The sequence below is a fragment of the Vitis riparia genome, chromosome 10, assembly GCF_004353265.1.
Source record: "Vitis riparia cultivar Riparia Gloire de Montpellier isolate 1030 chromosome 10, EGFV_Vit.rip_1.0, whole genome shotgun sequence".
Lineage (NCBI taxonomy): Eukaryota > Viridiplantae > Streptophyta > Magnoliopsida > Vitales > Vitaceae > Vitis > Vitis riparia.
Genome location: NC_048440.1, coordinates 214,587 through 242,139, shown reverse-complemented (window position 1 = coordinate 242,139; position 27,553 = coordinate 214,587). Strand labels below are relative to the sequence as shown.

General features: G+C 37.2%; 1 protein-coding gene and 1 non-coding gene across 2 annotated transcripts; both read right to left on the bottom strand.

Annotated features, from left to right (window-relative positions):
• On the bottom strand, window positions 1–27,553 carry LOC117923753 (katanin p80 WD40 repeat-containing subunit B1 homolog). Its single transcript, XM_034842190.1, is given in 20 exon segments — window positions 1–563; window positions 682–750; window positions 849–965; window positions 6,774–6,886; window positions 7,047–7,121; window positions 14,303–14,428; window positions 17,410–17,531; window positions 17,608–17,667; window positions 21,648–22,163; window positions 22,337–22,571; window positions 22,698–22,841; window positions 22,944–23,018; window positions 23,151–23,221; window positions 25,167–25,269; window positions 26,043–26,269; window positions 26,376–26,493; window positions 26,722–26,771; window positions 26,774–26,851; window positions 27,064–27,237; window positions 27,326–27,553. Coding segments are annotated over 19 exon segments (2,391 nt in total). The 5' UTR covers window positions 27,092–27,237; window positions 27,326–27,553; the 3' UTR covers window positions 1–499.
• Window positions 24,623–24,751, bottom strand: LOC117924419. Its single transcript, XR_004652786.1, has one exon. It is a non-coding gene; the product is annotated as a U6atac minor spliceosomal RNA (small nuclear RNA).

Genomic DNA, 27,553 nt, shown 5'->3' with positions numbered 1-27,553 from the left:
TTGGGAAACCATAAATTTGCTTCATTTCCAGAATTCCAACAAATTGACAGTCCAAATATTGCACTGCTATCATTTGACACGCATTTGTATTTATATATAAAAAAAAAAATTATAAATTGATACATTCTTTCACTCATGAAGCCAAAAGTCACAAATTGATGTACCAGACATTGGGTTAGAGTGTCACATGGCGTGGTTTGATTCTTCTCCGCCAAGCAGAAACTGAGTCTAGTTGCCAGAACTGTGCAGCAACCAGCTGAAGGAGGTAAAGAGGGACTTGTCCATTAGCCTTTGGATTTCAGTTAATGAAGTAGGAATTAGTGTTTAGTTAATGTCTCCATTCAGCATCAAATGGCCAGGGGCAAGGGGTTCAACAACATCACACACACCGCACAATGAGATGCTGCATGGAGATGGGCCGAATTCTTGAAAATGCACAAACTCACTTCCTCAAAGCACCATAAGTTAATCCACGGAAAGCCCAAAAATTACCACTCACTCATAGTACTTCTAGAAGTGCTAGATTCAGCTCCTGCGCCAATTTTGCAACTGAACCTCCTCTTCTATGAAAAAGAAAAGAGGAATGATAGAAATGGCAACACTAGGATAACTAAAATAGCATGCAATTCAACAGCGAAGAAAACAAAAAAAGGGGCTAATTAAAATGAACGAAATATGTACCTGGTTAGGGCAGGCAGGCAGTGTTTGATCTTTTCAAGCTCAATAAAGCAGAGATTGCAGCGCTCCAGTCTTTGAAACCCATTAAGCAGCAGCACGTTCAGTTAGGACTAAGAATATCCAAAAATTAGAGAACAAAAAACAAAGACGAGAGATGCAGCGAGACCAACCTTTGCTCTGCCTGAATATCTACACCAACAGATGATGATGCTGATAAAGTTGAATGGATCACTGAACCAAATATCCTGACCAGCTTAAGGAGCATCTCAAGAGAAATGCCTAAATGCCTATTACATGGAAAAGGTTGTTAAATACTTGCATCCTAATCTGTTAAGTCATGGCTGCAATTAAAAACAGGTATTATATGAAAGTTAAAAAAGGTCTAAGAAGTAGGAGCTGAAAAAGAGAAGCACAAAATATATTACAATTTTCATCGTATCAACTATAAAATGGGGCAAGATCAAAGATGATGATCTTACACAATCTTTCCATGGAGCACTTCTACAATTAATGAAATCATGGAGGTTGTTTTGCCTCAAAATTGAAATGGGAAGAGTGCTTTTTGTAGATCAACTAAATGAAAATGGTCATTGGCTAAATCAGATGTTCAAAGCTACAATCACAATGAGTTATAAACTGCACAATGAATATGCTCCAATCAAAGAATGAGCTTTTTAGATAACAATTCACAAGGGGTTGGGGGTGGGGCATTTCTGGATGGAGCGCACCCCTCCGAACCGTACCCCTGCTGAGAAATAAGAAAATCCCATTTCCAGCTCAAACCCATGACAGTGAATCCAATTCCCAGACTAACGTAGGTGGGGATGCCATGTTAATAGAAAAATATAAAGTATCAAGTCTGTTTCCTGAGAAATTTAAAAGAAGTCGAGAAAAAATAAATTTAAAAAAAATGAAAAAAATCTATTTGTTAACCACGAAACAAGATGATGATGATGATGATAAAATCAGCCTTTTAACTTTAATAAACCAAAACTCTCAAACAAACCCAATCTGACAAACAAAACAAAAACAAAATCCCATGAAGCAATGAATAGGAGAAGGGTGAAAGAAGGTGCACAAAGATCTCGCAGGAACAGCTGCAGCAACTAACGTAATCTTTTCTTTTCCTAAGTTTCTCATCAACCAGAAAAAAGAGTTATTGCAGAAAATACTGAATAGAATGGAGACAGTTTGCATTTCGGAAACAAGAGGCAGAGGAATGGAGACTGACAGCAGCAGGAGAGAAGAATGAAAAGATAATATGAAGGGTTAGCATTGTGATGTTTAGGGGCGGGTTTTACAAAATGGCATGAGTAGTTTCTTAAATAAGAAGAAATATGTAGCAAATTTACCTTGATTCTTGTTTTTGAAAAATTCCCAAACCCTTCCCTGCTAAGCTCTTCTCCAAACCCATCCCAAGCAGGTTGGGATGGATTACCCAAAAACCCACCCACTGCCATCTCTATTCATACTCTCTTTGTAGCCTAGATCTTGTTGATCAATTGGTTGAATGTTAGTATGATGACTTTGGACCAAGGGACCTGCCCTTAGTTTATCTTCTAATGCTGTGTATTTGGCCTCCCTTAACATTTGAGTTGACAAATATATCTTAGAAACAGATAAAATATCATCAAAAAACCCAAAATACACCATTTGGTGCTTGTGAAAGACATTGAAACAGGTACATAGATATGCTATCATGTATCTAAATACTATGTAAAGGTTCACAGGCACTATCGCACGACTTCACTAGATTTTTGTTTCAAAAGGGGTGATTCAGCCTTGTTCAGTTGACTATTTAAAAACTATTATGCCCTTGTTCACCCTTCTCATGTGAGAAAATAAAGGGAATGACAGTCTTTCAAAAGTTAACTAATCCAAATAAGGGTTCCGTATTTTTGAAACAGATCTCTCATGACTTTTATGACATTGGCACTTTCAATCACTGGATTTGATAGTTAAGATTAAATCAAAAGGGAGGTTAATATTATTAAAAAAATAAACGTGTAAGTGAGTCAAGATCTATTGTTATCAAAAACCTGAAGCAATGCAACTTCTCTAATGAAAGAGCCTGGGAATTAGATTTTGCTAGTTGGGATTAGGCTAAATGGGTGCTTGGAACTTAATATATAATGCTTAATGACTTAAGATAATTTCAAGTCAAAATATGTTTAGGTTATCCATTTAAAATTTATTACCTCATTCTTACTGTTAGTATTAAGCTATTTGTTAAAATCAACAAAAAAATATTTCCAAACTTAAATTTTACACTCACTGATATTCAGAAATGAGGTCATAAGCCAGAAATAAGAAAAAGAGAGTTGTGCTACAAAGGCAAAGGATATTTGGGATTTAGAAAAAATTAATTATTTTGACTTATCACTTTAAGCCACTTTTTAACTTTAAGTTATTTTACCAAACATATGTAATGTATTTAACAACTTAAATTCAATCATTAAGTCATTAAATTATTAAGCTACTTCACCAAATACCCTCAAATTCACAATACATATACCTTAAATTTCCTGATGAGTGACTATGAAGTGGCATCCTAGTCTAGTGAGCAATAGTAAGAGTTAGGAAATGCATCCTCTACAGGTATGGCATCATCTGAAAGGGAGCTAAATAGAACCTAGTTCTAACTTCCTCCTACTCAGTTAACTATTTTTGTCACACAACAATTATAGGGTGAAGAATGAAAAAAGAAAAACAAAAATGGCCACCGGATTGCCCTTGAAGCGTACACTTAAGTTGTAAAGGGTTTCTTGGAGGTTCCAGATTCAAGTCCCAATGAGGACAAAAATTTACCTACTAAAAAAGATAAAAAATAAAAAATAAACAACAAAAATTGGCCACACCAGATTCCATCCTTAACGAAACACCCCTACTGACTCATTCTTTTAACTACACAAAACTCAACAGCCACCACCATGCGAACAATTGAGCCGATCAACTTACTTGAGTCAGTCACCTGAAATCTTTTTTCCACTCAACTCCATCTAGGCTGATACCTTCCCTAAATTATAGGCCACTATTTCCTTTTCTCATAGCCTTGACTCAAGTTATTTCCAGCCTTTCCCACATCCTTTTAGTGCTATATCTTTTTCCATTTTTATCTCTGAAAAATAAACAGACTCATTATTAAGATATCAAAGAAGATTTAATATAGAGGTGAAAAATGAGGAATCCTTCCAACAAAAAAGAAAAGCAAAAAAGAAAACAAAAATAAAGATCTAGAAAAAAAAAGCAACAATCAAGGAGGGTAATAAATATGCATGGAAATCTTCAGAAGTACATGCTCCACTTTTGTTCAACTCATCAACTTCTAAAGTAGATTTCCTAGGTACCCACTCACAAGCATCCAAAAGAAAGGCACTCAAGGATTTCTCTCATAAATGAGCAATAACACCAAGGAACCCAAAGGTCAAGAGCCCTACATAATTACCAGAATCTCCTTCAACTGCAAAATTGTAAAGACCAAAAACCAAAAGCTTCAATAAGCCCTCCAACAAGGTTAAAATATCAACCAATATGGAATCACCTCCCTCTGCTGGCCTCCAAAAACTGCAAACATGTGGCCAAACATTCGAGTCTAAGGACACCTTCAAAATTCAGCTGGCTTGGATAGTCCAGTGAACACCTATCAAAGTTAAATTTTATTCTTACCTAAAAGGTAACCATGCAAAACCAGGCTCTCCTGGAGAAACAACTCATGACCCAATTAGTCATGTTCAAACGGACTCCAAAAAAATCCATAAACATATAAGCCCTAAGGGAATAAAAAGATAGTGGAATTTGTCTCAGATGGTCTCAACACACCAACAGGATCCCCACCATATCAAACAATTAATGCCAGAAAGAAAAGACCAGAAGGCAATATAAGAACAAATGATCTGCTGATTCTTCAACCCACTTGCAGATGGAAAATGCTTGGATGATGAGCTCTATTAGGCCTTCAAATCAGAAGCATCTTATCAGTATTGACTCCACTATGGATCACCTAAAGTTTAATTAATGTTTAGAGGAGCTTCAAGTTTCCAAATCAACATTGCAGGTTAAAAAATTAGTGACAAGGATTTAGAGGAGTACAAACTGTTATTTCAAGGCCCCAACAACTTTCATCCAGGAAAGTATGGGAAGGATGCAGCTAGTAAAAGGATTAAAGAAGGGGAAAGACCATTGATTTCCTTTCGATGTGTAATAAAGAAAATATATAAAAACACCAGCAACGCGTCCCATGTATTACTACCAGAAGAAAGAAAACACAAAACAAAAGAAACCATAAAACCTATACACATTAACCACCATCTGACCTATCAATATAACCACGTTGAAACTCTTCTGTGTGGTGGATTCAATTCATTCATGCATAAAGATCAAAAAAGAGTCTCTTTCACCTTCAATCCCATTTTTTTCTGAACTGGGGAGGGGGGCCTAGAAAATATCTCTTTCCCAGCCCTCAACACAATATAAGCAACTCCAACAAGAGCAATTTTTCACCAAAGGTCCTGAGCTACTGAATAATGCACCAGAAGACAACTGGCCCTGTGGAATTCTAGCTTAAAGTTAGTGAGGAATTCTAGGGTTTGTTAAGGCCATTTTGGTATTTTGTTATTAGTTCCTAATTTAATGTGTTTCCTTGTTTAGTGGAGATTTTATTCTCTAATCAGTTAAGATTGAGTCCCGGTCCTTATGGTGATTGATTGCACCATTCTCTTGTACATATATACCATGTTGTATTCTATAGAAAGTAAGAGAATTAATAAATAAAAAATCTTCAGGCCCTTTTCTTCATCCTTCTTGCACATGTAGCACCAATTTTTAAGAACTTTTCCTCAGCTTATAAGCTGGCCGGTTGTTAGGATCATCCCCCATACTGCTGCCTGTAAGAGGAATGTCACTTTTGAAGGAGCTAGAGAGTCCCAAATCTCTTTCCCTGTAAATTGTCAGTCTACTACAACCTCAAAGCAAGATTTAACTATAATTTCTCCATCTGCAATTGACTTGCAAAAAGTTGCAACTTTCCTTTCCCTGTAAATGTCAACTGTATAAATGTTCCATCCTTTACAAAAAAATGCAATAATTTCTTGGTCATGTAAACTATTAATCAATGAAAGAGAAACATGGGACCAAGTGATAGTCATAAATGTGCCTATCCTAAATGTGTAGTTTTAGAAGTGTCTCCATACTTCCAACCAGTAGTCTAGTTTTGTCTGATATTGTTAACAAACAACATACATCAGGAGATATCTTCCTAAACAGGCCTAGAAAGTCATTCTTAAAATGAACAAGGGCTAAATGCTAATCTTTGAAATAAGCCTATTGTGGTTGAGAGCTTCCTTGGCTGTGTTCCAATTATTCTCATACAAGTTAGCACTTCACTGTACATGACCTCAAGAATACAGGAATACCCCTATGAACCACTGCTCTTTTCAAAAGCCAACAAATTTTTTTAGGACTTTATCGTATACATTTTCTAATTCAAATGCAAGTCACTCTTCTCTCAAAGATATTTTCATCAATTACACAAGTGAGGAGATACCTTTGATGCTTCCTAACATAAAAAGCAGTTGACCTTTTGATACCCTTACTTCATAACTTAATCTTTGTCTCATTGTTCTCTCCTAAACTTATAAGCAGCTTCATTGATGTCGAGTAGGCATAATTTGTAAGCGAAAAGATAAATTTCTGCCCTCTAAGAAAGGAAGTGATCATCACCATCTAGCTCCATCCAAGCTTTCATTAAGATGTTTAACCAGGGCACTACCTCAGGTTCAAATCACTGTTCTCATGATAAGGAGTTGCTTGTCTCTAAGTTTACAAAAAAGATGGTCCCTATGTACTACATTCTTTGTGAATTTGAAGTAAAACTAGACACATGCAGTTTATAGTAGTGTAGTGCAAGTAACCAAATAAGAAAACTGGGAAAAACAAAAATGAAAAAAGCATGTTTCAGTCATTAAGGCAGCATAGTTGTCTACCAGATAAGAAATTTTTTTTTTTCCTGGAACTAATGGAACAAAGGTGAATTTGCTAACCAGAGCTGAATGGGCAGAACAATAGAGCGGAAAGTCACATAGTACCAAATTTCTTACCTATCCATCTCACTTTCAAGAAGACTCGTGAGGAGTGGCAGGAGAGAAGTGCAAATTTCCAGTGTCACAACATCAGGTTTTTCTCTCAAAATGCTGATTACATCAGCAAAGACCTGCAATTTGAAATATATGGAATAATATAGGCTCTTGAAGAATTAGTACTAATGTGCTACAAAATTAAATTCTTTTTCCAATCCAAGAATTCAAAAACAAAAAAATCAACAAGAAAAGACAAAAAGGTTCTAGAGAAACAATTGAATGCAAAATACTAACAGAATGATCAGCCATCTTTTCCATCGCACCAATAGCCCCCTTAATGTCATTCCTTTCCCAAAATCTATGGACTACCTGCAAATAGTTATGCTCAATAGTCAGCAATGTCCTAATGTTGATAAAAAATAGTCAAAGCAATGAGATCTTTGATATTCAGTAGCCTGATGAAAATAGATTAAAAAAAATGTTCAAATCAACAAATGTTTCTTACTTTAAACAGAAAAAGGAAAACAAAAGAAAAACACACACCCATGATCATTGTTTGAAAACCCTTTTAGTTGCAACTAAAAGGCCTAATTCATATTCTACCATAAAATTTGGAAAAAGTCTTTATCTTCTTTTTCTTCTCCTTTCTGGTTCTGTGAAGGCACGCTTGGTATGTAAACCCCAAAACATAAATTCTTACATAGATATTTAATGGGACAATTGTGTTTTGAACCTAGTTGAGTCCAAAAATTAAGTTTTGGTCCATATAAGTTCACCATATAAGTGTAAAAATTGAGAAGAAGGACATGAATTTTTTATATTTCCAAAAATGACCTTTATTGACTATGAAAAAAAAAAATTAGAAAAATATTAATTTAAATTTTATTTCTTTTATAAAACTCAATAAAATTTAATTTAATTTAGTGATTTGGAAAAAAATACACCCTTTTCCAAAAAAATACAAATAAATTATTATTATTATTATTTAAAAATCAAACATCTTGAAAAATATATATTTTTAAAATTGTGTATGTAAAAAATAACTAAAAATATGTCAAAATTATTTTTTTTAAATGATATATTTTTAGAATATATTTTTTAAAAAAAATAGTTTTCTAAAAATAATAAATTTTCATAATAATTATTAAAAAAAATTTAAGATCAAAAAGTTTGTCAAACATTATGGCAGAAAATACTCAAAATAGTTTTGAAAGGTATTGGTCTCTTCACATTTTATATTCTTCCCATCAATTATGCAACTTTTATGAGCCAAATCTTAATTTTTGGGCCCAGCTGGGTCCAAAACACAATTGTCCCATATTTAATCAATTATCTAATCTATATATGAAGCCCATAGTAAATCCAAATTATCATGTTTCAATCTTCATTGAATAGAAAATAAAATTTTGAATTTTGATAATGCATAACCTATGTTGACCCGAATAGAAATGCAATAAAGGAAGAGACAGATATATAGATAGCCATATCAGTACATGTTTAATAAATAACCTTTACTATCCACTTCAATCATATTCTACAAATTATACTCCAGAAAAAAAAAAATACCAGCTGTGCAGTACGAGAAACATCCTTCTCAATATGTTAGAATGAGATCATTTTTCTCTTTTTTGTTTTGCCATCAACTCTCATTAAAATGTTGTAAAAGCTGATTAAATTTTTTTTTTTTTTTATAAGTAAAAGCAATTGTATTAAGAAAGCCTAATGAAGTACACCTAAAAGTATACACGATGTATACAAGGTAACAAGGCCGAAAAGAAAAGAGAAAGCAAAACATCACCCCCTTACTTTCATCCCAACCAATCAATGAAATCGAATAAGGACCACGACCTAAAACCTACAATCCAAAAACATGTACAAAAAAGACTGTAAAATAGCTTGATCCACCAGTTTGATGTCTTCAAAGGCTCTTCTATTTCTCTCCTTCCATAAGGTCCAAAATAAACATAAAGGCAGCATTCAACGCCTTTTTTCTTTTCTTCCCAACAAAGGAGTCATGCCAACTTAGAATGGTTTCCTTGATAGAATTGGGCATAACCCATTGAACACCAAAAAGAGCAAAATTAAGTTGCCAAATCATGGCTGCCTTGGGATAGTGAAAAAGCAAATGATTTGTTGATTCCTCTTCCGCTTTACACAAAAAGCGCCTGATTGGTAAAAGCCAACCCCTCCTTTTTAGTTGATCCATTATTAGAATTCTCCCCCAAATTGCTTCCCAAGTAAAAAAAGTTGACCCTCTTCGGTACCCAAGGGTTACAAACTATGCTTGAAGGGAATTTTGTACCGTTGCAAGGAACTAGGGAGGAGTAAAAGGACTTAGCAGTAAAGAGGCTTTTTTTTAAACCCGCTAGGACATGACATCCTCGTCGTCCCTTCTAAGCACATGTTCATGTAAGCTTCTGAAAAGAGCTTCCACCTCTTCCAAGTCTCAATCATTGTTAAGTCTGGTGAATACAAGATTCTATTGATCTATTTCCCCAATCTGACCCCACAACTGAGCTACCCAAGCATCTCTGGAGTAGACAAGAGAGTACAAGCTTGGAAAAGCACCTTCCAAGGAATCCTCTCCACACCACCTATCCTTCCATAACTGTACTCTTCTACCATCCCCACCTTAAAAACCACCTTTTTGTTAAACTCTATCCACCCATTCCTAATCGCCTTCCATAGCCCCACTCTGTAACCTTCCCTTGAAGCACAAGAACACCATCCCCCCCCTTCCTCACCATATTTCCCTACAATCACCTGTTTCCAAAAAGACTTATTCTCATAAGCAAATCTCCAACACCATTTTCCAAGAACAACTTTATTTAGCATAGAAAGATTTCTAATACCTAAGCCCCCATCCTTTTTATCCATGCAAACAATAGAACAATTCACCAAATGTTGCCTACTTTAGGAATCTCCTCCCCCCCCCACAAAAAAAAAAAAAAAAAAAAAAAAAAAAAAAAAAAAGGAAATCTCTCTTAATCTTTTTCACCCTTAAGCTCACCTTGCTAAGGATGACAAACAACGACATTAAGTAGATTGGGAGGCTAGAGAAAGTGCTCTTTACCAAAGTTAATCTCCCTCCTTTTTGACAAGTATTGTCTCTTCCACAAAGCAAGCAGCTTTTGAAATCTCTCTCCACTACATCCCAAACACGGGGGATTTGAAAGCAGCTCCTAAAGGAAGGCCCAAATAACAAGATGGACCCAAATAACAAGATGGAAGAGAGCCCACTTTGCAACTCAGCACCCTAGCCAAGTCCTCCAAACTAGGAACCACCCCACTAGAATCAACTCGCTTTTGTGAAGGTTGATTTTTAACCCAAATATCGCTTCAAACCACATGAAAGCCGAACTCAAGACCTCTACATCGTCCTTGCTTGCATCGTAAAAAACTAAGGCATCGTCAATAAATAAAAGACAAGACATTGCCACGCTCTCACCTCCTCGGCCACTAGCCATGAAACCCTTAAGATAGCCATGAAAATACAAGAAAGCGCCTCCATTGATAAGATGAAGAGGAAAGGTGAAAGAGGATCTTCATGTCTTAGGCCTCTAGAGCTTTGGAAAAAGCCTATTGGAGAAACATTAAACAAAATCGAGAAACGAGCTGAAGAAATACATCATCTCATCCAACTAACCCACTTAGCCCCAAACCCCCATCTTTCCCATGATCGCTAATAAGAAACCCCAATTCACATAATAATACACCTTTTCAATATCCATCTTGCGAATAATTCCACCCTTTACACTTTTTTGTCTTGAGTCTAAGGCTTGATTTGTTGTAAGAATAGCATCCAAAATTTGCCTACCTTCAACAAAGGCATGTTGGGAATTCAAAATCACTTCCCCACCACTTTTTTTAATCTATTTTTCAAAACTTTAGCTAGAAGCTTGTAAAGGTTCCCCACCAAGCTTTAGGGTAAAAATCCTTCAAATCATTTGTTCCCCTTTTCTTAGGTATGATGAGAACAATAAAGGTGGAATTTAAACTTCTCTCAAAACGGCCTAATCATGAAATTCAGCAAAAAAAAAAAGCCCATTACTTCATGTTTGACTATATCCCAACAAAATTGCTAAAAATCCAAAGTGAATCCATCCAGTTTAGGGGCTTTATCCCTATCCAAACTAGAGAGTGCAGTCTGGATCTTATCCTCAGAAAAAGCAACCTTAAGGAGCCCCACCTCATCACTGTCCAAAGAGGAAAACAACCCAAAAAATGCTATGTCTCTAGTTCCCTATCTCTAACAAAATATTTTGGAACGCATTAACCTCCCCTTCCTTTATCTCAATCTCCTCAGTCAACTTCCTACCATCCACTATAATAGAAGATAAAAAATTCCTTCTTCTCCGAGCATTAGTCATCTTATGAAAGAACTTTGAGTTTTTATCGCCTTCTTTCAACCACAATTCTCTTCACTTTTGCCTCCAAGAGATCTCTTCCATGTTTGCCCACTTACTGAAGTCCTCCACTGCGCATCTTCTAGCCTCAGAATCCTCTAAAGAGAGACCACTGTCTCTTTCTTTGGCGTCCCAAAAACCAATCCAACTAAGAGTAATGATTTTATTCAAGGAGACATTCCCAATCACCTCTCTATTCCAAACTTTCAAATCCTGTTTCAAAGCCTTTAATTTACTAGCAAGAATACAACTATAGGATCCGCTGAAATTATAACTCGTCCACCAATTCTTGACCAAGTCTTTGAACCCTTTTACTTTCAGCCACATATTTTCAAAGCAAACAGGGGTTTTTCTGCCTCTGATCCCTCTTCCATCCAGCAAAATCGAAGCATGATCAAAAGTGGGTTTAGGCAACAAACTTTGAGATGGGCCACAGAAGTGACTCTCCCAGTCTTCTGAGACTAAGAAACAATCGAGTCTAGAAGCAAACATGTTATTTAAACCGCCACACTAAGTGAAAGAGCCCCTGGTGAAAGGCAAATCCCTCAACTGCAGCTTGTTAATTACCTCTGAAAAACGCCTCATTGTCGTAAACATTCTCAGACAGTTTCTCCTTTCGTTGGGCAATCTGACCACATTGAAATCTCCACCAACGCACCAAGAATCATTCCACAATCCCTAATATCCTCAAGTTCAGACCACAAGGCTTCTCTCACAGACTTATTGACTGGCCATAAACACCAGAAAACACCTAAATGAGATTGTCATCACAATTTTTGAACCAACACGAGATAGAATACTCCCTTATTTCATAGCTCCTACACTCTACTATCCTAGAAGACTAAAATGCCCCCTGGCTGCCCTCTGAAGTTCACACTTCCCCATTTCATAAATCTTCCTGATCCCAAACTTCTCATTACCAAATCTGGCATGAGCTTGCATTTGTCTCTTGTAAACAAACCAGGTCTGCCCTTTGCAATCTTAAAAAGCCTTCACTACCTTCCTCTTATCCTTATCATTTGTTCCCCTGACATTCCAAGAGAGTATTCTAATTAACATTAGCACACCTCGAATACTACCCAACATTTTTTCCGCTCCTTTTTCCTGAACCTAAAGAGGACCCATAATTAATGGAGCACTTCAGCTTTCATAACTCTCTTGAATCTGGACCTGAGAAAAGGGCTCTTTTTTCCTCTGTGAATGATATCTTTGCCACTTTTTCTACACTCCAGTCTCCATAACAAGGTCAAGAACTCAATCTTAAGGCCCTGCACCAGCAACCCTACGAACCTACTAAATGAGAGCAGTTTTCCAGAAACCTCGTCGGAGTAGGCATCCTCAACTATTCCTCCTGTGACTTCACTACCCCGACATTCACTAGCAAGTTGCCCTCTGTACCTCCAAGCCATCTAGCTGAACAATACACAGGCTCTGGCTCAAGATTGTCACCATCCATCCAAAGGCCACCTGGATCCTCCCAACAAAACAAGGCTCCCACAGCTTTAACACCAGAGGGCAAAGAAGGACTAGTAGAGAAGATCCCGCACCCCCCAAAAGAAGAGATACAAGAGTTCTGACCTGGAAAGCGAGTTGGCCTCCATCAACACGTCATCCATGGAGCCAAACGCGTCATCCATGGCACCAAACACGTCATCCATGGCATCAAACGCGTCATCCATGGCATCAAACGCGTCATCCATGGCACCAAACATGTCATCCATGGCACCAGGACTCAAGGCGAGCTGGCCTCCATCAACATGTCATCCTCATCCATGGCCAAACGCATCATCCATGGCGCCAAACGCGTCATCCATGGCACCAAACATGTCATCCATGGCACCAGGACTCAAGGCATCAGAGCGTCTGGAGTTCACAACTCAAGAGCAAGCCTGACATCCTCTTCAGAAATAGGACAAGGGAATCGCAAAGTTTGCCCTGAAGCTGATCTCCATCTCTCTGTAATTCCAAACCCACTCTCTGCGTAACCACAGCATCCCTAAAAAGAACAGGGGAATCTGATAGTCCAGAAATAAAGGCCACTTCCTTTAAGGGCCAGCCCATGCCTCTGGCTCTCAACACCCTAAGTGAGCCCACTAAAGCCCCTTGGGCCTTAGTCAAACAATCAGTCCCATTAGCATGGCCAACATCAGTTATGGCAGAGAAGATGCTGTGATGAGTATGATTCTATGTCATGCATGGCTAACTTGAAACAGAAAGGGAGGCAGCAAGGGGATATGAAGTGTAGAGCTTCATATCCCCTTGCTGCCTCCCTTTCTGTTTCAGGCACATTTGAGGTGCTTTTAATAAAATTGCTTTTACCTATCAAAAAAAGGGGATATGAAGCTCTACATAAAAATAAAAGGCAAAACACACAAACCTGTACTGAGGATTGCAAGGAAAGCAAAGGAAAATACTTTGAAATTAGAAGGAGACAGAAGGAAAGGGGGCTCAAAAGATTTGCAGATACGACAGAGAGAGAGAGAGAGAGAGAGAGAGAGAGAGAGAGAGATCATCTATTGTAAAAAAAGAGTCAATCACACTCATTCTATATCCATAAGAGAAAAAAAAAATATTGTCATTTTCCATGTTTTCTGGAATTTCTAAAAAAAATAGATTAGACCGGTTTTCACATAATTGATTTCCCACACACCATTTTGCAGCAAAACTAAAAATAAAAATAAAAACCGTAAGAAATGTTAAAATGAGGATGAGATGACTACAAATATATGACCATAAGTTTGGTTGGAAGAGTCCCTAATCAAGCCATTGGCTTGGCGGAACATATGACTAAATTTATATATATATAACATGTCTGCATGTACACAAATTCTAGCCTTGAAGCAAATCTAGGAGTTCAGCTATCCTCATTGTCCTTTCCCTGGAAATCTTGAAGGGGCACAAGGGCCTTTCATAAGGCTGGTTACATGTAGTTCAGACTCTCCTCCCTTGCACCCAGCCTTTATTTTAAATTACCAAATGTAAATCCATTCCATTCAAAAAAGAATAAAGCAGATAAGACTCCATGGACATTATCTATCAAAAAAAACAAAGACTCCATGGACATTGAGTTAATCTGGAGTACAAATGGCTAAGAATGACATTCCATAATCCACAAGCTGACTCTACTTTTTCATCATAAATCACCTGTAACTTGGATAAGCGAGACTGGATAGAGCCAACAAATTGACCGTGTTGTTCCATTATATCTGTAATAGCATCTTCATCACTGGCAGGCACTGCTTCCTTTTCAGTAGATGGAGTATATCCTCTCTGTTTAAAATTCAGAAAAAAAAACATCCATGTTGTCATCCATAGGAAAGGCAAAAGGAGCTAAAACATATATTGGAGAATATCAAAGAGACAAGTAGGTCTACATACTAGTCTAATACAAAATGTAACTTAATATTTCCCCTGCACATTAAGTTGATCCATGGTAATATGTAATATTTGAAAAATATGGTGTATGTATGCGTATGTGTGAAAGTGTTTCTGTGTATGTGTATGAGAGAGAGGATTTATTTGAGAGAATAGATTCTCTTCTTTGCTGATGAATTGATGTGATAGAGTAATTTGGAGAGTGAAATGACAGAAGGATTTCCCCTCATTTTCAAGTTAAGGTGGAGTAGTTAGAGAATCAGTAACAGCATGGTGATGGACTTCCTAGTGACGTAGAATTGAGGAAGTGGAACTAAGAAGGTAGAGTAATTTGGAGCATGAAGTGACCATACAGAGATCGCTCTTCATTGGCATGGAATTGGAAAGGTAAAGTGTAATTTGGAGAATGGAGTGATTGTAATTGTCTTACTAAGATGGTACGGTAGTTTGGAGAATGCAAAATAATTGAACTTTGCCGCCCACTGCTACTAAAATCATCACCACCCCCATTGAACAAATTGGCTTATGAGAATATATGTCCATCTATAATGGAAATTACATTCATAGGAATATAACCCGAAACATCTCCCGATTGGGTCTCAACTATTGGTAAAGCAGTTGATTTTTTTTTTTTCTTTTTTTTGGGGGGGCGGGGGGGGGGGGGGGGGGGGGGGCGGCTGGTGTTGGATTCACTCACTCAAAACACCCGTTGAAGTATTAAGTGGTACGATTTGATCAAATAATCCCTTATGGATAAATATTCAGCCACTTGTAAACCTTCAGATACTGTTTTTTTTTAATGTTTGTTCTGAACAACCCTTTTGCTTGCAAATGCAATGGTTGTATAGAAATGGACTCTTACTAGTTGGGGTAGAAAGGAGGGTTGTGCTTATCAAGTTGAGAAGGTGGAGTAATTTGGATAATAGGGTTGATTGAATAGAGAAAAACTCCTCATTGTTGGGAACTGAGATGGTTTAATTGAGAAAGTGTCTTTGCAAAATGTAGTGACTGACATGCAAACAGATTTGAAACATAGACCATAATTACATCAAGGTTCTGCCATAGTTTCCATATTTTTACTACTGGAGATCCCATCCACCCCCTGGGATTTCATAAAGAAGGGATACAAATATGAATATGAATGACTTATCACACCCTCTATATGCAGCCTGCTAATATACCAGATGTGGGAATAGGATCTCTATACACAACCTATGCCTATATCCTTGAACAAATGCACCTCAAGGTTTATGGATATATCAACGAAAATGGAAAACAAGGACCAAGGTTTCAAATTACTGTGTCAGATTAGGTTTAAAGTGGGTTATTATATCTTCAACCAATATACATAATCTAAAATCAATAAAATAAATAAATAACACCAGTTGTTATTAGAATCAATTGGGGCAGAATGGTTAGAATCCTCTCCAAGCCCACTGGAGTGATAGGGGCTGAGATTCTAACCTTATCAGAAGGCTTGTTTTAGGCAAGGTTTTGGGATTCCATAACTTCTTTGTGGAAGAAAACTGAACTCTCTTGGTTCTCAGAGGAAAGCAAGGACTTTGGAAACTGGAAGTTAGATCAGTAAAATCATTAATTTGTCTGGAGAGTTGGGTAGTTTTTACACTTGGATCCCCTGTTTGGCTAACCAGACAGTGGATTGACTGGCTTAGCTAGGCAATTCATAGCTAGTGACGTATGAAGGGGAGTCCATACCTACCTGAGGGGGGTGGGGGGCACTATGCTGCTTTGTTTTATTTCTTGCACAGTTATGTTTTTGCATTTTCCCTTGAAGGATAGTTCATCCTCCTATTGTTCGTTTCACTTTTAATAAATAATTATCATTTCTTAAATTGAAAAAAGAATACAATTTCTCTAATTTTTCCAATTGGCTCATGCTTAAGAATTTTGGTCAAGGGAAAAAAAAAAATTGATTTGTAGGAGAAACGGTTACCATCATCTATGATACTTGGACTCTTCAACTTCACCCTAAGCGCCCATGCTAACACAACATGACAAAGGAGTGGGTATGGGATCATTGTAGATATTGCTATTTTTGCTTTGGATATTGACCATTTAGAATTTTTTTTTTCTTTTAAGAATGGGAAAAAGAAAAAAAGAAAGAGAGCATTTTATCAAGGAGATGTTATTTTCTAATTAATTATTTTCTTTATTATATCATATTTAAATACCATCCAAAATTATTTTCAAACAAGTTCTTGTATCCTAAAATTTTATATGCGAAAAAGAAAAAGTCAAACACATAGACACATTCCTGCACCCAACACTTGTACCCAAACTCATATAACATAGACCACCCATCGCTAGCAAAATCATTTTAACAAGAAACAAAGTAAGACATCAAAAGCACTGATAACAACCAGGAGAATAGAGATCCTTTCCAATCTAAAATCAGAATTACACCTCAAGTTGAAGTTCCAACTCAAGCATAAGAAAGAAAAATGTTAAAACCGTTGAAGCTATACATTTTGTTACTGAATAACATGAGCTTATGTTGGCATTCTTTGTATACATCCTGTGTACATGAACTCCCCCTGTTGCTAGGAACTAATTAATGTCTTCACTTATTTGCCTATCTAACAGAAAAGTCTTTCCCAATATAAGCAAAAATTCATAAATAAATCATTTTACATTTCAATTTCTCAGTTAGAATCAAGCAAAAGTGAGAATATAAAATAATTTCTTTTTAACTTCTATGTTTCACGGTGTTCCAAAGTAAATAATATAATCATTGATCATGCACCCAGAGCCACTACTATTAGATTCATTTTCTCTACTGAAAATTGTGCTACCTGCCAGAAGGGACGGAAAGAAAGATGATAGAAAAAGGGGATATGAAAGCAATAATCACATACCGCACTAAATGGGAGCATGTTAGATGCAGAAACAGTCCCAGAGAAATTACTGGATGTATGTCCCTCATAAGTAGGAGATATTTCTCTCTTCTCCCAGTTAGCAACAAGCGAACGGGTTCTTCCTGCATTTTTTGTTCAGTACAAAGGATCAGACTTCATCACTTACAAGCACCAAGCCATGAATATTAAAGGATATACCTCCTTTTTGAACTTCAATAGAGCATGCATCTCTGTTTGCTCTATGCACCCGTGTGTCATCTGAAACAAAAATTGTGGAGCTTAAGAATCAAGGTGAATGACTCCAAGTCAAGCTACAGATACCCAAAACATTTATACAGAAACTCACTCATAATAGTAGGAAGACCATCAACCCTTCAATCATATTAAAGGCAAAAAGAATCAGGCAGTGAAGAAACTTAGCACAACAGAAACTAACAAATTCACCAGTTCATAGCAGTGATTAGACTCCACTTCAAAGCACCCAGAGGGTAAAAGGGGAAAAATGAGAAGATATAGCTCCAATCAAGCTGAATGGCAAAAAAGGGTTCATCCTACCTATAATAAAAGGATTCATGTAGCAGAACCTTTTTGGGCTAAGGCTTTCCTGCATCAAGATGAGTAGATAAACATGGGAGCATTCTTTTTTTTAATTGTGATAAGGAAGAAGGTGAAACAGAAAAAGCGGCAGCAAAAGCTTTTGAGATCACAAATTTAAGTGACTGTGTTGTTAAATGTTCTCTAAATAATAAAAGACTCCATCTGTTTGGTTGATTGATAAAAAAAATAAAAAATGAGAGAGAGAGAGAGAGAGAGAGAGCTTTCAGTCTAAAGCAGTTTGGTATGCACTTGGGGAGTGGTAAACCCATTGATCATTTCGTCCTTCACTGCCCTATTGCATTGGAGCATACATTGTTCGGACTTAATGGGATAGATTGGGTCTCCTCATAGGTGTGACAGCTATAACAGTCACCTCCTTTAGGGACTTTGGGGGACTCCCTAAAGGAAGAGTTCTTTAGTGTATGGCTAGTATGTACTCATTTGAGTAGAATCACGCTAGATTATAACATCTTTTGTAGTAGAAGATTTATTGAGTCAAAGCAATCAAAGTGGCATCCACCTCCAGTGGGTTTTGTCAAGTTAAATTTTTATGGGTGTTTTCTAGGTAACCCAGCAAAAATTAAGAAATGGAGGTGTGATTAGAGATCACAGTTTTGAGGGCCTTTTCCAAACCTGCAAAAGAGTATTTGGCCATCAAGGCAAAGATCCTAGTGATGTCAGATGTCAAGGTAAGGCTTCTAGTCCTTCCAATCTTTAAATGAAGGGGGATTCAACAATTATTATTTCTCAAGTATCCAGAAAAGAGAAAATTGAGGAAGCGCAATTTGTAGCTGCAATTTTTTTTAATAAATAAATAAGATTAGTATTGAAAAGTACCAAAAAGGGGCACACCAAGTACACACTATGTATACAACGGCCGCCAAAAAACACCAAAAAAGGAAAGGAAAACAAAAAACTACTCCCTCCCCATAAAATCAACTACAGACATCGAGTTTTCCCTTATAAACAATTTGTTCCAAGTTAATAAGTTGCACATAAACTATTTATCAAAAAAAATAATAATAATAAGTTGCATAGAAACAAGAATTTCAGCCTTTGAACAAACAACTCCATGTTCTCAAAAGATCTTCTATTTTTCTTTCCATATTGTCCAAAAAAAGCATAAAGGCGCTACTCTCCAAACTTTTTTCCGTTTTTTTCCAACAAAAAAGTTATGTCAATCTAACAAAGTCTCTCTAATAGTAGAATGCAACACCCAATAAACCCCAAAAAGTGAGAACAAGAGCTTCCACAACAACCTTGCCTTACCACAATGCAAAAGGATGTGATCAATAGACTCCTCAAGAGATTGACATAGGAAGCATCTATTGGCCAATGACCAACCCCTCCTTTATAGTTCATCTAGAGTCAAAGCTTTTCCCAAGTTGCCTTCCAAGCAAAAAACTTACCTTAGGAGGAACCCACGCATTCCACACACACCTACTAGGAACAACACTAAACTTCCCACCTCAAGGCTAGAGTAAAGAGATTTAACAAAGAAGGATCCACTCTTTGTCTTTAGCCAACACACCTTGTCCTCACCTCCCTCAACTACCTCCTTATCTTACAGCCTAGCCAAAAAGCCCTCCACAATATCAATCTCCCAATCATTTAGAGGCTTAGAGAAGTTAGGAACCCAATTCCCTCTCATTAGCATGCATCCACAAGTCCACCACCCAAGCCTCTTTGGAGCTAGCGAGGGCAAATAAGGAGGGGAAAGAAACACATAAAGGCTCATAACCACATCATTTATCTTTCCATGACTTAACCCTTCTCTCATTGCCCACCAAGACATTCTATAATTAACTAACTCCCCCAAATTCCTTATTGCCTTCCATAGGCCAACGCCATAGCTACCTCTCACTTTCTTAGATCACCAACCCCCTTTCACTTCCCCATATTTACCACAAATAATTTGTCTCTAGAATACCTCCCTTTCTGTAGCAAAACGCCAATTCCACTTACATAGGAGGGCTTTGTCGAACAGGTGAAGGTATCTAACTCCTACACCCCGAACCCCCTCCTCCTCCTCCTCTTTCTCTTGTCTAAACAAATGGTAGTCCACTCCACTAAATGAGGCTTACTCTCTAAGGTCTCACCTCCCCAAAGAAAATCCCTTTAAATGTTCTCCAACCTTAATCATACTATCTTCAGCATGGAATAGAGATATAAAGTAGAGGCAAGCTAGCTAATGTAGAGTCTTAATCAACATTAGTCTCCCCCCTTTGGAAATATATTGTTTTTTCCACATTACCAATTTCTTACAAAACCTTTCTTCCACCCATCCCAAGCCCCCAAAGAATTATGAGCGGCGTCTAGAGGAAGCCCCAAATAAGTGGTTGGTAGCACACCCAATTTGCAACCTACTTCAAAAGCCAACTCCTCCAAACCTCCACTCTCCCAACCAGAATGAGCTCACTCTTGGTTAGGTTAATTTTCAAACCCGAAATAGTCTCAAACCACATAAGCAACCAACTTAAGTATGTCTTTTGGTCTGAAAAGGCGTCACAAAACACCAATGTATCATCAACAAACAACAGATGAGAAACTTCCAATCCCTCTCCATCTCTACCATTTACTTTGAAACCAATCAAAAAACCACCCTCCTTTCCCTTCTAAGAAGGCAACCGAGTGCCTCCATGGCTAGCACAAGCAAAAACAGTGAAAGCAGATTGCTCTCTCTTAGACTCCTCATTTAGAAATCATGTTGCAAATCCCTTAGCCAATCAAGGAGCCAATCAGATGGTGTCTTTTATAGGGGATTTCAACACACTCCCCCAACCCCCAGGCAATCCCCCTGTTTTCTTCCCCTCTCTCTCCCTAACACACATAAAAAGGTATTATCCTTCATTTCTGATCTGAAAATATGATCATCTTATGAACAAAGTAATGACCACCGAATAAACCCTTTCCTAAAACTAACAGAAACAATAAAACTTACAACATAATGTCTGATATGGTAGATTACATGCATCAGAAAGAGACAGATTATAAATAAAAGCACCAAATAAAGATAATTTGTCCTCTTATCAAAAATAAAGATAAACTGTCACCTTAACAAAAATAAAAATAACCCATCATATTATCAAAAATAAAAAAGCCAATCATGAACTGAATTTGCAGCATCTTTTTCATCAAAATGCACAAGAAAGAAGCATTGATTTGGACAACAGAAAGATGCTACCAGGCATAAGTAACACAGATGAAATGAGATGACAAAAACATACCACTGGTTTCAGAAATCCTATTATGCTCAAAATGTATTGTGTAACAATATAAAATTCATACCTTAAACTATGAAGATGGTACTTAAAAGGGTTCTACAATTAAAAAGGATAAAACAATCACATATGAGAAGAATACCCTTCATCTGTTAAAAACATAAAATATAACCTTTTTTGGATAAAAATACCTCCATCCAATTTTTTATCCCCATCTCACATCCAAAGGGTAAAAATGTTAAATTAAGGTTCTATTTACAATTTTCAACAAGTGGAGGTTGTTTTTTCAAATGTGACTATTATCTTGTCCCTTTGGTAATTGGCACAAATATTTCTAAGATTCAATACAGCAAACAATGCAACAAACAAGCAGCTGAAAACACAAGGTGAAAAACTGTGTTTCTAAGAAGTGAGACATACAATTTTCATGGTGGTAGTTAGGAGGTGGCTCCATCGTTGAATTCATTTCTTGCCTGCCAGATCCAATACACCTATCATCTTTCACATTTCTTTCAGCTGCAGAAATTCCTGGAGTTGAGCACTTAACTGCAGGAAAAATATTCCTATCTGCAACTGTGCTAAGATCAGTAGCTTTGGAACCTGCATTTTCAGATGGGACAGAAACAGTTGGTCTCTCTAATTCATCTCTTCTATTTGGAGACTTCCGGAAATCACTTGTTCTTGACTGCAAAGAGAATGGAATTGTTCTTCCAGAAACACCAACTTCCTTTCTGGATTCAGCTGCCTGATCCAACCTCACATTAGTTCTGGGGACAATTACAGGTATCACATCTGATTTATTAAAGGCTGAAACATTTGCTGTTGAATGGGCCTTTGCAGAAATCCTCTTTGGAGCTGTTGTTGAACTTGCCAAAGTTGTTTTTGGACCAGTGTTTAAATTGACCCTTTGAGGAGTACCAGGTACACTTCCTGTGGCTTCAGCCAGTATGTACAACCAAGAAAGAAACAGTGTCAAAATCTGAAGCTCAGGAAAAAGCTTTTTTCACCGAGTAAAACACACACACATATGAAACATATACAAGGAGTAAAAACTAATAGTGAACGACTAATAATTAAAAAAAAAAAAGAACAAAAGAAATTTGTCATACATGCCAAACATTTTGTCTCCTTGTCAACAGGATCTGAATTTTGAGAGACAGACAGCCTTCCCAGAGATTTTGTTTCCTTCATAATCAGCTCTGTATTTTGTGAAATGGATAACCTGCCCAAACTAGCCTTTGTGGTGTTTTCTGTCAGTACTGACAAATTCCCACTTGAACTAGATTTAGATTCCGAATGACCATTTAATCGAGTCACATTACCAACTGCATATGGCTCTATGCGCTGTTCAAGAGGTTAAGTGTCACAAACCATACACCAGTTAGAAACTCAGACTATCTACCACCATCAGTGCAAGGGAAACAATCAAAGTCACATGTAATATAGAGATGGTGAGAAACTAAGTAATACCGAGAGATCTACAACCCAGACTCCAACACAACTTTGGTTGTATGAGCAGCCCAGAAGCTTTCCCTCATGAATGTTAAGATCTGATAATCTAGACCACCCCACATCCACAGCATCATGGCATCTTATTGGTTCCCATGAAAAAACCTATAAAGTATCGTTTGAAATTGAGTAAAAATTAGTGAACATGGAATGTCTTCATATAATCCAGAGTAGGGTCTTAATATAATAAAACACAAAAGGGCGTACTTTCAGACTTTCATGCAACCCACAGAGTAGAGTTTTCCCATCAGGATTGAAAGTCATACAACGCACTCCAGCGGTCTAGAGTAGAAGAGAAGAAGTCAGGTGGTAATCATCCACATAAAAAGAAAATACAGATACTTTCTCAACGCTGAAACTTAGGCTTATCTTATTAAGAGCCAACAGTGACAAAGCCATAAAGCATAAATTTACCTCAGGTCCAGCTGAACCAATCAACTCAAAAGTCTCAAGGTCCCAGAATTTAACAGTTCTATCAGCTGAACCTGTGAAAGGACAAGACCAAAGTTAAAGTAAAATAAACCATATAAAACACAATTTTAGATGACAGAACAAAAGTGTGATATGTCAGAGCATAAAACATAAAACAAGATCTATGCTGATTATGCCAAAACAGGAGGCTAGGAAGACTTTCCTCTCTCAATACTGCATTAAAGTATGCAATACACAATAGAACAATGAAGATAAGATGCATGGTACAGAAACAATTTACTCATAAAAAACTAAGCTATTTTCATGCTATTAATTCTAAAAAAGGGTTATAAAAGAAAAGGGAAACAACAGGAGGGGCATGTACAGCATACCTAAAATCCCATTCTTAAACTGAATAAACAATTGTTGATAGAGTTAAGTTTAAGGAACAGGTTTGAGTTTCTAAAGCAGTTATAGGGCTTAGGAACTCTGAACAATGATATTTAATAATGACTAGATCACACTTGTATCTAGATTTTAGCTCAAGAGACATTCAATAATATACAGAATTCTAGGTTCAAACCTTGATGAAACTCATGGGTTAGTAGATTAGATTAGGGTTTTCAATCCTTTTTCTTCTTGCTTTCTTGTGTATAGCTTAAATTTCATGAACTGATATCTAAACCATAGGTATGAGCTCTTTGTGAATTCAGACATTAAATTGGTACAGAAGCAAGATAAAAGATAAGAAATTAAACAATAGAAATTCTTGTGACAAGTGAAAGAACCATAGAGATGAATGCTAAGGCAGAAAACTCTAAGAGTCGAGTACAATGATCAGTGTTGAAGATTGCAAATTAGAATCCTCTCTTAATTAAATTTTGAATCCATCTCATGAAACCCAAAACTCCAACCCCAGAAAAGAAAAGAAAGTGTAACCAAGCAGTGAAAAGATCCTCTGAAGTCCAACAAGGCTCAAGCTCCCCCCAATCAAGGAACCAGATTCATGATTACTTTCTAAGGTAATCCACCCTAATTGCATCCGATGGTGAGAAACACTGTAATCATATCTCCACAAACTAAAAGCTCCCTGTTATTTTTGTCTGGGGAATCTATAAAGATGACATAAAGATTTTTTTTTTAATCAGAAAAAAAACTACTCACTGAGATCAATTTTAAGTACAAGGGGTGGATTCTTTCAAAATACAAAGGATGACCAAAAAGAGGAAAACCTAACAACAATAAATTTTTAAGTACAAGCTAAGAATGAGAAATCGTTCCAAAATACAAAGGATGATCAAAAAGAGGAAAACCTAACAAAAGTAGCAAGATAGCTATACTGATCAAGTATGAAACAAGAACATGTACAAAATATGCAACAATGAACAGCTAAAAGGGGTAAAAAAAAAATCCCCTACAGAAGAAACCATCTCCTTGGCTCCATGTTTAGCTAATGATCTGCAACTATATTAGCTAAACAAGTGGACCAAGAGAGGGAACAACCAAAGCTGCTAGCTAGATCTAGGATGTGTGCTAACAGGAAAGCCCAAAGGCCGCTCCCATCCCTGTCAGGGGAGATGCCAACTTGTCAATTTGTGCAATTCAATCAGGTTGAAGGAGTCTGACCCTTCCAAGGCCTGCAATCACTAAAACTTTGCTGAAGTGAATGTAGCAACATACTAGAAATTTAAATATTTTGATATCTCTACAAACATATCATTCTTTGATCTTCAAAGCTAGCAAAACATTTTGAGAAACCAGATTCAAAAAGGGAGGGATTTGAACTTGTCATCATCATAAGGTAATTATAACTTTCCCAATGTCTAGATGCCCATTTTCTTTGGGAAACAGAAAAACATATCATGCATTAACTATAATTATGCCAAAGATATATAAGGGACATAGAGATGCATCACCACATGCCATAGTGAGAGATTGCATGCAATAAACAAAATGAAATTTGCATTTAATCATAGAAATGGGAGAACACGGAATGCAGTATGCAATAAGATTTCTGACCTGTTGCCAGCAGAAATTCATGAGGATGAAAATCTATGCACTGAAGCTGGCCCTCATGACTTTTGAAATCGTGCAACAACTTTCCAGCAGTCAGATCCCACAGCTGTTGAAGTAGTCATTTTATTGGCAAGATGATTAAAAAAACACTTACAAGGTTAACCACAAACATGTAAGTGGGAAGCTGCATATTTTTCAGCTATAAAAAGAAAGTTAACATGGTGCAAATCTATGAACTAAGGTGGTTGTTGTGATACTTGAAATAATTAAACAGCTTTCCAGTAGTCCAACCCTACACCTGATGACACATGTGTACGTGTATTAATTGTGTTCTGAATATGCTTCTGTAGCTATGGTTGCAAAACATGAATATAGATACTTGAAATGATTAAACAGCTTTCCAGTAGTCAGACCCTACACCTGGCAACGCACGTGTACATGTATTAATTGTGTTTGAGTATGCATCTGTAGCCATGGTTGAAAAACATGAATATACAAACAGTTTAACTTGATGAAATCATATCAAAAAGAACTGCAACAAAGAGTTAAATATCAGCACAAGCCATCCTTTAGTTCTACCACCAACTTCCACCAAATTCCACAGTTCAAGTCACAAGGTTGGTTGCATGGCTATGCATATGCACATAATATATCCATGTCAATTTATCCAAATTGACAAAGGCCAAGTGTAGAGCTCTGAGCTCCGATTACATAGGTTCCCAAAGTTTTCAGCCTAATCTCATTTTTTTTTCTTGGTGAAAGATCAGAACTTATCTTCATTTTTATCTGAACACTACAGGAAATTTGAATGCATACATATAGATTATAAAGCAATCGGTGGCATGTAAAACATGAACTCGGATGAAAAGCAATTCTAACCTTCACAGTGTTGTCCTCTCCACCAGACACAACCCAGCGGCCATCTGGTGTAAATCTGATTGCATTGACCCCTCGTGTATGGCCCTTATAAGTGTGGATACACCCCTTCTTTCGGATATCCCAAATCTTAAGATTTGTGTCCAGAGAGCCAGATGCAAAGAACTCCCCAAATGGATGGAAGTCCACAGATATGCAATTTGATCTGTGGCTAGTAAGCGTGCGAACAACTATACAAAAAACCACATTACAACAGAAAATCTCTAGATATCAGTTTAACAACATATCAAAAGAACAGAAATCATATATTAAACACCCAAGGTCTAATGTGCATACTCTTTGCCTCCTCCAAATCCCATAGCTTGATTGTGCCGCTTGCCGCTCCTGCAGCCACCAACAGCTCTGAAGAGTCAAAACTTACCGAATCAATTCCACTCGTGTGCCCAGACAAACTCTGCATAGAGACCAGATCAAATGAGACACAATCCACAGTCAAAGATTGTTAGTTCATTAGTCTTCTAAAATTACATGTCATGCTTCATGAGTTGTTCACCTAAAAAGGCATTTGTAACACACCGGTGCTATCCACCAAATATTGAAATTCCCAGCCGATGCGAAACGATGGATTACGAAAAAGGGGGAAATCAGAATGGAAGAGAAAGAGAGAGTAAGAAGTAGTTACCAGTATGGCATTGGGCTTGCCGATGGCCCAAAGATTCACCTTGTGATCTCTCCACCAGTGACAAGAACCCTGGATGACTTCCTCCCAATCTTGAGACAGTTTACACTGGAAGAGTGTGCTACAAATTCCTCTGTTCAAAAACCGTGGTCAAGGAATTTTCTCGAGAAGTAAAAATTCAAAATTCAAAATAACAAATGCTGTGAAGCAAGGGTAGAGAAGGGATCTGCAGAAGCGAATGCTTCAAAAAATAAAAATAAAAAAATAAACCCAGATCAAGCAACGGCATTGCAATGTGGAAATCAAAACCCTAGAAATTGAACCCAAAACGATAGAGAAGGATACGTAGCTTGTAAGCACGTTTGGTCGTCATGTAGAGCGAGATGAGAAGAAAAACAGTTGCAGGAGGAAACGAAAGCAAAAACCTAACAGCATTTCTCTCAGCACCTTCACTCTATCTTACTCCATCTGGAACACTCCAGATCTCAAAAACCCACGCCACATCCGACATCTCCTCCCCTGGCAACCGCATTATCAGCTTACCATTGCATATATTCAATAGATCAGAAAGGAAAGATTCTGAGAAAAGGAATTTCAAAGTCATCACCACTGACACCTTTCCGACATTTTTCACTTGGGTAGCTGCCGCTGCAGCTGCTGCCAACAAGTCTTTCGGGAGGGCTTTTCTTCGGCTCTTCTTCTTTCTTCTCACTCCTTGGGCGTTCCAAAAATACCCAAAGGATTTTTTTCTATTTTTATGGGTGTTGGGCACTGAAAGGAGGGATTTCCCGAATGTGTAGGGGAGAAATCAAAGGGGGCAGGGGGTGGGAGGGAA